General features: G+C 33.7%; 1 protein-coding gene across 6 annotated transcripts; it reads right to left on the bottom strand.

Annotated features, from left to right (window-relative positions):
* Positions 1–819: 819 nt before the first annotated feature.
* LOC112523423 (UBP1-associated protein 2C-like) lies at positions 820–5,185 on the bottom strand. 6 transcript variants are annotated; one of them, XM_025133014.1, is made up of 3 exons: positions 4,277–5,185; positions 3,427–3,834; positions 820–1,143 (listed from the first exon to the last, which is right to left on the bottom strand). In XM_025133014.1, the coding sequence occupies exons 1-2, from the start codon at positions 5,127–5,129 to the stop codon at positions 3,428–3,430; spliced, it is 1,260 nt and encodes a 419-aa protein (XP_024988782.1). In that variant the 5' UTR covers positions 5,130–5,185; the 3' UTR covers positions 820–1,143; position 3,427. The 6 variants fall into 6 exon arrangements, with proteins under 6 accessions (XP_024988782.1, XP_024988787.1, XP_024988786.1 ...); XM_025133019.1 differs by lacking the exon at positions 820–1,143 and adding an exon at positions 1,768–2,140; XM_025133018.1 differs by lacking the exon at positions 820–1,143 and adding an exon at positions 2,375–2,527.
* Positions 5,186–9,893: the final 4,708 nt, after the last annotated feature.

Raw genomic sequence — 9,893 nt, 5'->3', positions numbered from 1 at the left:
TCGTAGTACTTGGTCAACACATCGCAATCTCCTGTGTCAGCGGTTAGTGTGTGTGCTAGACAAGTTAAAGAGACGCAAAAACTTAAAATTCCAAATAATGCAATGTTTTAACTTTCACCTACGGTTATACAAAGAACTCAGCAAGTGAATTAAAACATGAGCAGTAATGTATACTAAATGAATTCACGTACCCAGTTGCCGAAAGGTTATACACAGAAATCAACAACTGTATTAAAAAACAAATATATATGTATAAAATGAAAGGGTGCTTGTATCTAAAAAGTTAAAGGTAGTTAGCAGGAATGTCATGTTGTAGTGCAAACAAGCAGAGATTTAGAAATATCTCATAGAAGACCAGAAATAGCAGGTAAAATTTACAGTTAATTTTCATTTTCCAAAAATGTAGAAGAAGCACCTACCAAAATAGACAAGAATTAAGGATTAAAAAGAAATCCCTAGCTATGCCCTAATCTTACAGTAAAAGCATCTAATTTGAATACAAGAATTAAAACCTTTGTATGTGATGTATAATGTTAAATAGACTAGCAAATATCTGTCCTCAAAAAGACTTCACAGCTCCAATCAAGCATGGGTTGCAAAAAAAGAACTTGCATACCACATTTAGAGGTAACAGGGAAACATATCTTTATCATAAACTATCGATGTTAAGATAGCAAACACAAAGTGTGGTAAAAGCTGAAAGGTTACAACAATGAGGATTAGGCACAACAGAATTCCAACCACAACAATAAGAAAATAGAAAATTAAGCATCAACCAAAGCAATAACATCTGAAATATAAACCAAAGATACTGCACTTGATGGAACATAAAATTCGAAATCAAAGATGCACATATATGGCAGCTAATAACGACATACCAAAATCATATAGCAGAAACTCTTAACAGATGTCTTCCCTCTTATAATATAGCAGTTTGCAAGTTCTGAACAAAGATCTAAAACATACTACCAATAAAACAAACTAAGATCCATCACAAAACCACAACTCAGATAGGCAGATAGAGAAGAGAAGCGGCAACAAAGGTACAGGCAGCAGTCCATTTATCAACCAATGTTCACTGTCAGCAATCACGAAATCAGCACAACCATATAAAGCATTTGCGTCCAAGAAGCTCTCATACACCTGAAGCAAATATGTACATTGAACTCAATCCATCATTCAAGAAACTAACATTGGAAAGCAACGTAAAAAAATAATGACCAACCAAAGAATGCGCAATTCTGGTATAGCCACAGACGCTTTTAAAAAAAAACCCGGTAGTCAAGTTACAAAATACTGAACTTGAGAAAGATTATCAAAAAGGTATATAACTAAGAAAACAAAAATGACCTACACAGAGTCTGAGCATCTACCAACATTATGTAAACTCAAGCACACTCACTCGTTATGTTACTATATGACCACCTTCGAATGGCTAAACAAACTCAAACTTTGACGATGAAAAACGACTACCGGTACAAAAAATAAGACCATATAACTAAAAATACAGAAGGTGAGTTTAATCTAAATCAGTGCAAGTCCAGAAACGTGGATAAGAAAGAGAAAATCAAGCCTTCCCTATTCCCATCATAAAAGGAATATCTAGAGTGTTCCCATCGAGTGTTTTCAGAACAAATCATTTTTCACTTGAAATCTCAACATACTTTATACAAAATTCAAACAAGTTGCATGAAACTTTGCAATCAAATCGGGAGAATCATTTAAGTAAAAGAGTAACTCCTCAAGTTCTGAAACAACTGACTATTTAAAGTTAAACAAAAGAAAAGCAAAATCCAAGAAACTTCAACTGAGAAAATCAACAATACTAGCAAACCACAGTAGAAACTGGTTGCAGACATTAAGTCTAGTGAAAACAGAAAGATACTTTACACAACATCAGTCAGAAAAATACATTTCATTAATGTTGCTAATACTTCAAAATAATCTAGAAAATAAATGCACAAAGCATTTAGCCCATACTGCAGCTTTTATTGCCAATAAAATAAATCTACAAGGTACAAGGTGGCCAAGCAACCAGGAACCACATATATGGAAACCATATTGCACGATGCACTAGCAACCATTCACAGAACTATAAGATCACAGTGCATTCACGAACAAGATCACCAACAATAGCAACCTAACATTTTCAAGAACAGAACACATGAATCTCTAAAGATGGATAAATACAGGAAGAACAAACAACAGGTAGAATCAAATCTAAAAACAGAGTTCATTTGTTTATATATACCAGTAACACAAATATTATTCCCGAGTTTATGCAGTCACCCTGTAGCTCATATCCATAACCAGAAATTTAATAAATAACAACGGTAACAAGGAGTACAAGAAAAAGGAAAGAACAAACAGAACACAAAGCTAAACACTCTGATGCTCCTTACAAAAATGAAACTCTCAAAAGAGTATTCACCAGCAAACAGAACAGATAGCCCATGCTAATGTACAAAGGACCTAGCAATAGTTTGGATCACTTATCTACTGCACTATCCATAAAAAGCAAAAGAACCTGTTGAAAGACAAAATTATTAAATGGGTTTTCTTTTTATTCGCCTTTTTGCAACAATTACGAATAGTACAAATTCAATAAAAGTAATAAAAAAATAAGATAGTAAACTGGCTTAGAAAAAAAAAACAAAAAGCAAAGCCCATAAATACTGTGATGCTCCCAAGAAATAAAAACACTCAAATAATTAATTAAAACCAACAAACAGAACAAATAGTCCATGCATTATCCAAGAAACCTACACAATAGTTAAGAACACTTATTGACTGTACTAGCTATAATAAATAACACAAAGTTGAACATAGCTTAGTATAAAAACAGCAAAAAGAACACCAAACTTGTTTGACACGTAAAATTACTGAATATAGAAATAAGTTTCAGCTCAAATAGAATCTAACTTCAAGTAATATGAAACTTAACATGGAAAGCGAAACACCCTTTCATATAAATAATGTGATCTGCAATATGAAAGAAGTTAAATCCTAAGTACTGTGTAATAAAAATAAAGTGAATTGAGTTTTTCAAGAATCACATTTGTGATTCTGTTGCAACTTAACCATTGTACTAGTTAAAATCCATAAAAAATGCCTAAAGTACGCCAAGTAAATGATTCTAACCATCATAGTTGTAATTGTGTTGCAAAAAAACATGGCAAGTGGCCTAAAACCAGTCACATTGGCATACTATGTAAATTTTGCATTTTAGCAAGTGCAGTGGTTAGTGAGAAAGGAAAATACAAGTGTGATAATTAGAAAAATAATTAATCTCTATTATTAGTAAATCGGCAAAATTAGAATGTGCAGCATGCATCTGCATAACCATGATCGACAATGTAAGTATGGAGCAATACGTCAAAGTATCTAGAAAGCAACATAGGAAGAGAAGGAAGAACATAACATTACCTCAATAGTAAGGTGGCCCGCCTTGATACATCTGGCCTGTCGGGCCTCTTGGACCAGCTGGTGGCTGGTGCATTTGTGTTGGATAAGCCGAAGACGATCCATAATTGCCACTATCAGGGTATCCTCCTGATGTTGGGGGCATTCTATTCATAGACGACCCAAAAGTATTTATCCCAGGATACTCCCCAGAGGCAGCCCCACCTCCAAAGTGTGAGCCACTGGTGAATCCACCACCACTATATCCACCACCACCACCATAGCCACTGCCACCACTATAAGAGGGTGGCCCCTGATTACCAAATCCCTGACCACCGCCAACTGCTGAAGGCACTGATGAGTTCATCTGTGAATTTTGATGAGGAGGAAGAGGACGCCCACCCGAATACCCACCAAAAGATGTTAAACCTCCTGCAATCCACCATTAAAAGAAATTCATCCGTTAAGATACCAGCATGCAGTATGTAAGTAAAATTATTTTTTCCTTCTGTTTCTGCTTTGTTTAGATGATAGACTAAAACTAATAGCACCAGTCTCGAACCTGAGCTCTGATATATTTTAGATGGAATTTTGTTTCAGGGTCCAGTATAGCTAAAGCTGATTCCAATTTTAAATTACATATTGACCATCTTGTCTAATAGCTGAAACTCTAATTGAAGTTCAACCACAAGGTTATCTTTGAATAATGACAAGAAAATAGCAAACGGTAACAACTTCACAATTTCTATGTCCTCCATAATTTCGTTAAATAAACAAAGCCAAAACACATGAAACATTTATATAGAATATCAAGAGTAAAGAAAATAACATTAACGTTAAGAAGATAAATATTCTGAAAGAAAAATAACCGTACCCGGCATACCATAGCCAGTATTCATGGACCCTGGCATCGATCCCGGAGGCGGAACAGCATCACCGGGCATTCCAGATGGTCTCTGGGGCCCACCTACTTTGCCCTTCTTCCCATCAGTAGCCATTTTACACATAACTTGGTGCCCATCAATGTTCTTCATCGGATCAACAAGTGAATTCCTCGCCCCTTCCTCCGTCTTATACACAAAAAACGCAAATCCCTTTTGCTTCCCCGACTGCTTGTCAAACCCTAATGGCCCTTCTTCAATTTCCCCATACGATGAAAAATGGCTCAACAATCTCTCCGACGAAATCTCAAAAGGAACATTGCCAACGTAAATCTTCCTCATCGACACATCGACACTACCCGATTCCCTAGCTGCCGCTAACTGCGCAACCGTAATACGACCATCTATCTTCTTGCTAGGTTCCTTCAAAGCCAAAATGGCACCGTCTATATGCTTAAAAGTAACAAAACCGTAACCTTTCGATTTGCCTGTGGTTTTGTCGGTAATGACAATAGCCTCGTCAAGTTCTCCAAAACCCGAAAAGATCGATCGGAGCTTTTCAGTGGTAGTTTCCCAGCCGATGCCACGGATAAAGAGTTTACGCTGGGTGGGGTCAGAATCTGCGATAGAACGAACGGCGTCTAAAACAGCAACGTCGCGGATGATGACAGTTTGCAAGACATCAAGAAGCTGTTCTTTGCTGAACGGTTCGAGGATCTTGCGTGCGTCTAGGGGAGTGAGACTGAGAGACGAAAGTGACGGCGGCGGAGCAACGACATCGTTGGCGCCGGCCGTCGTGTATAGAACGCCGTTCTCTTCGGTCTTTCTCTTCTTCGAAAGGTCCATCGTTTTTCTAGCCGGTGAACTGTAAACCCTAGGCGCGAAAAGAAACCCTAGAATTAGAGATGAGGGAAGATATAAGAGCTCGCTTGAGTTCAACGCCAATAATTTTTGCAACTTTTGTATGTCACGAATCAAATTAATTTTAAGAATAAATTACATAAACATTTCAATTTAACTTCTAATATTTGGTTTTTTAATTAATGTACAATAAAAACTTATATATAAAGTCATTTTGTATTTAAGAAAATACAAATAAATTCTAACCTAAACGCACCTCCTTTTTTTCGACGTGTTCCGTCATACATTGTTGCTTCTGGTTTATTATATAAATTTTCATCAAATTCTTGTGAGTTTTCTTGATTCTCCTGTTCTAACCCTTGAATTTGCAACCTCTCGTTAACGAAAATTGAAGCATCCATTTTCGTCGAAAACCCCTGCACGGCTATTTCTATTCCTCGATAAAGATCCAAGCTTCTGCATTCATTTTTATTTTGACGTTGATCATGATTCAATAACCTCTACTCTAACTGATTGATCTTGGATTTCTTTTAATCGATGCTTGATTTAATAAGGTCATTAGTTGCATAATCTAACTGTTCAAGCTACGCCATTGGCCCAAAATTTAAGCCTTGCTTCCACATCATCAGGCTTCAGGATCATCGCCTACACCCATTTGAATAAACAAAGTTAACTAACAAATCCCTAATTGGATAGATTGAATCACAAAAATTCTAAAAGCAATTATAACTATTTTAGAATCAGTAAAAACGTAATGAACATGATATGCATATGAATTCAAACATCCACCAAAATATCAATAACGGTAAAGATGCAAACTGTTGAAAACATCTACCAATACAATAAATCTTCCAATCAACAATCGAAGGTGGGGAGACAGTTTCACCAACCACGGTCGACGATGGCAAGTTTGCCGACTTTTGATGTTCTCAAGAAACTTTTGACTCTTTGAGTAATACGATTACCAAAGTGTTGTAGATTTCTAGGATTTCATCATAACTAAATCTGAAAAACCTTTAAGCTCGTCAAGATCTTCATCAGTTAAGCTCTTAACTAGAACACGTCAAGTAAAAAGGGGCGGGGGAGGCAGAACACGTTGGAGAAGGCGGCGTGGATTGGGTATATTAGGAATTATTTTTATTTTCTAAAAACACTTGTAGATTAACGTTTTTAAAGACTTGTCCACCAATAAACCAAATATTTCATAACCTTCTACATGTCCACAGAATGAAGCAATCAAGAGCATTCAACAACTTCATCCTTAAGGAATAGAGCGTTCTACTGTATCCTAACATGTTCTAGAGTTTTTTGCAAAGTATATTTACATCTTTGCCTAATTGAGATAATTGTAATTTAATTACTAACAAATTATTAAATACAATAAATATCTTTCCCTCATTAATAATATTTAGAGTAAATTACGAGTTGGTTCCTATAGTATGTAGTTTTGTACAAAAATTAGTTCTTAAATTTTATTTATTACGTAGAATAACTGGGGTTATGCATTTTTTTTCACAGTTTTGGTTCTTGGACCAAACATTCGTTTATAAAATATGTTTTAAATTGAGGGCAAAAATGGTCTCGTAACTATTCTTCTACTTTTTAGCATTTTTCTAATTAACCTTTTACATCAGGAGCCAATATATTCATTAAAACTTGGAAGGCCAAAGAAGAAAATCACCATCTTCTTCTCCTACCTCCATGCCTCGCATTGGTGTTTGTGACACCCCAAAAATTGGTAAATAAATAAATATGAGAAGAAAGGGAAAAATGGAACTAAAAAATAGAATGAATTTTATTTTAATGGATAAAAATATAAAAATATTTGAGAATTGGAATAAGATCGAATTAAAATGTTGAATCAGGATTAAACGTGTAAAGTTGGTAAAAGTAATGAGAGCAGAGGCCAATAGGCCTGTAAACGAACATGAACAAAAGTTTGTTCATGTTCGTTCATTTAACTTAACCGAACAAACGAACGAATATGAACAGTAAACGAACAAAAATTTGGTGTTTGTATTCTATTGTATTTGTTCGTTTAAGATGCTAAACGAACATAAACAAACAAATTTAATTAGGCACAGGGTGCATCCGCTTAATTTTACGAGGTGCTCCAATTAACCATTCAAGTGGCCTTAAGACCACTAGGCTAGGTACAAAGTTAAAGCCTTGGAAGCATTATATATATATATAGAGAGAGAGAGAAAAAGTGTGCATGCTTGGTTCAAATGTTAACCAAAACTATTGTGTTAACATTATAAATTTTTTCAACCAATCACAATTCATCTTAGTATTAGGTTCTTCTCTATCTTAGAATTTAATGACAATGGTATATGGGTAATTTTCTTTTTTATGTAACCCCTATATTATTAATTAGGAGTTACAAGATGATAAAATTCCATGAGTTATGCATTTTTAATATTGATCTTGTTATTTTTTCTAATATTGATCTTCCATCTTTAATGTTTATGAATTTGTGATTGGTGGAGGAGACCCGGTAATAAAGTTTTTCGGTATCGTTTAAGCAATTATGGATAAATACAAAAACGGGATATGTACAAATTACCAATTATTTAAAAACAATTGAATAGTGTTCAGAAGTAAAAACATGGACATTTTCATAAGCACAATTTGATATGTGTTCATAGGTGAACTAGGTATCATTCCACATTTATTTTATATATGAACGAGACTAAATAATATATGTGTTTACTAAAATAAAACATGGATGTTACAAAAATATTACGACTTTTTTACATATACACCCATGTTCACACAAGAACAATTCTCATAAATAGAATACTTGTTCATATCTGAACCATTAACAATAAAAAATCGTAGAAGAATCTGGTGTCGGGGATCTTGCTGTTGGTTTTGATTCGATGAACGAAATTAATTTCCGGATAGTTATATTGTTATTAATGGACCGTTACAAAACATTTTCTTTGTCATTAATGAGCGGTCAAAACATCTCATTGTCATTGATAAACAACTAAAATCTTTTCCCAAAATACCCCTTGTAAACATTGTTCACTTATGTTACATTGTCTATGTGTGTAATTATTTACACTTTATGTCATGAATGATCTTAACCACAAATTTCAAAAATCAATGGTCAAGATTAGTTAACATAATTAATACAATAATTTAAATTAACAAATGAAGTTGTCCCTTTATATGGACTTAGAAGGAAGAGTTGCTCTAAGTTTCAACATGGAGCTAGGAAGGTATATGCATGAGGAGTTGCTCTAACTTTTCTAAGTCACGCCAATGTGAGAACTGGGAAGAAACCTTCAAGAGTCAACCAAGTATTCCTTTAAAGAAGAGCTGTTTTAAGAGGTTGTTTGGCAGTTGTTGGACGGTTTAGTGCAGAATGATTAAATGGTCAGAATGATTAAAATGTTCTTATGATATAGTGTAAAATGAAATATAATTGTTTACAATAAAATTATGGCGCTGAATGGTTAAGGCAGACTCATGATACAAAATCATTCAGAGGATTTTATAATCATTAAGAGGCAGATTTTTTTTTTGCCAAACAAGATTTACTTTTTAAGGATTCAAATGATGCCTCTTAATATACTATTAAGATGTAAACAAACAACCTAAAAAACCGGTCAACCAATCCCTCATCTCACATCAAAAATTTAAAGAAAACAAAAGGCTAGGAAACATTATATAAAGAAACCGTCAGCCAACTAATGGAGCATCACTTTTCATTATTATTTTTAGTATTGAAAATATTAACTCTTTATTATTATTAATCATTATTCAATTATTAAATATTTAATTGTCATGAATTATTTATTCAATTTTTAACTTCTTAAATATTTACATGATAATAAAATGACATAAGCAAACATAAACGAACATAAATAAAAGAACATTAACAAACATTCACAAACGTAAATGAACGAACGAGACATTTCTTCATGTTTTTTCGTTTAATTAAACGAATAAAAAAACTTGTTCATGTTCGTTCATTTATTAAATAAATGAACATAAACGAACTTTCTATTGAACGGTTCAGGAACGATTTGTTGAACGTTCGGTTTCTTTACAGCCTGAGGGGCTATATTAAATGTTAGAAAGTCCACGGGGCCACATGTAAGGTTTCTCAGAGTTAGAGGCATGGAAAAAAGGACATCTCTATTTGAGTATCTGATTTGAAAACAACGGATGATCTCTAATAATTATATAATTATCATGAAATATTAATATAATTATACATATAACACCATGTAATTATCATAATTATGTTGTAACACATATTTTCATAATTACCCTTGAAGAATAATTATTTGCATAATCAACTTGATTTAATCTGGGTTTCTACAAATGAAATCAAACGTATTATTTCTATATGACCCTGTGTGACACGTGTCGTGGGGGACATATAAAAACTTACATTTCTTAAATCTTAAGTATATCACATTCAACTGATTTTTCTCAATTTGCATATATATGTTTAGATTACTGAACATATATACGAAGGATTATGTAGAGATGGAGAAGAAAGTGAATATATCTATACTATATTATAAAGCATTTGGCTAAAACTCTTAAAAACTCTTAAACTCTTAAAACTCTTAAACCCGTTCATCCCTAAACAATTTCATCTCTATCCGATTTCATTCCATAACTAAATTCGTGTAACTAACTGCAGATAAACACAATCAAATATAGGATAAACATCTCATTTTAAATATAAAAAATCTAAAATATAATTAGGATAATCATTGAGTTCTA

Source organism: Cynara cardunculus, assembly GCF_001531365.2.
Source record: "Cynara cardunculus var. scolymus isolate 2C chromosome LG 12, CcrdV1, whole genome shotgun sequence".
Taxonomy (NCBI): Eukaryota; Viridiplantae; Streptophyta; class Magnoliopsida; order Asterales; family Asteraceae; genus Cynara; species Cynara cardunculus.
The sequence above is the reverse complement of the archived record's forward strand: the minus strand, read 5'-3'. Positions and strand labels throughout refer to the sequence as shown.

Bases quoted from the DNA above. Each gene is read 5' to 3' on its own strand.
- LOC112523423 (XM_025133014.1), bottom strand. From the start codon at position 5,129: ATGGACCTTTCGAAGAAGAGAAAGACCGAAGAGAACGGCGTTCTATAC. The intron at 3,835-4,276 runs GTACGGTTATTT...GGTGGATTGCAG, and splicing joins TACTGGCTATGGTATGCCGG to GAGGTTTAACATCTTTTGGT.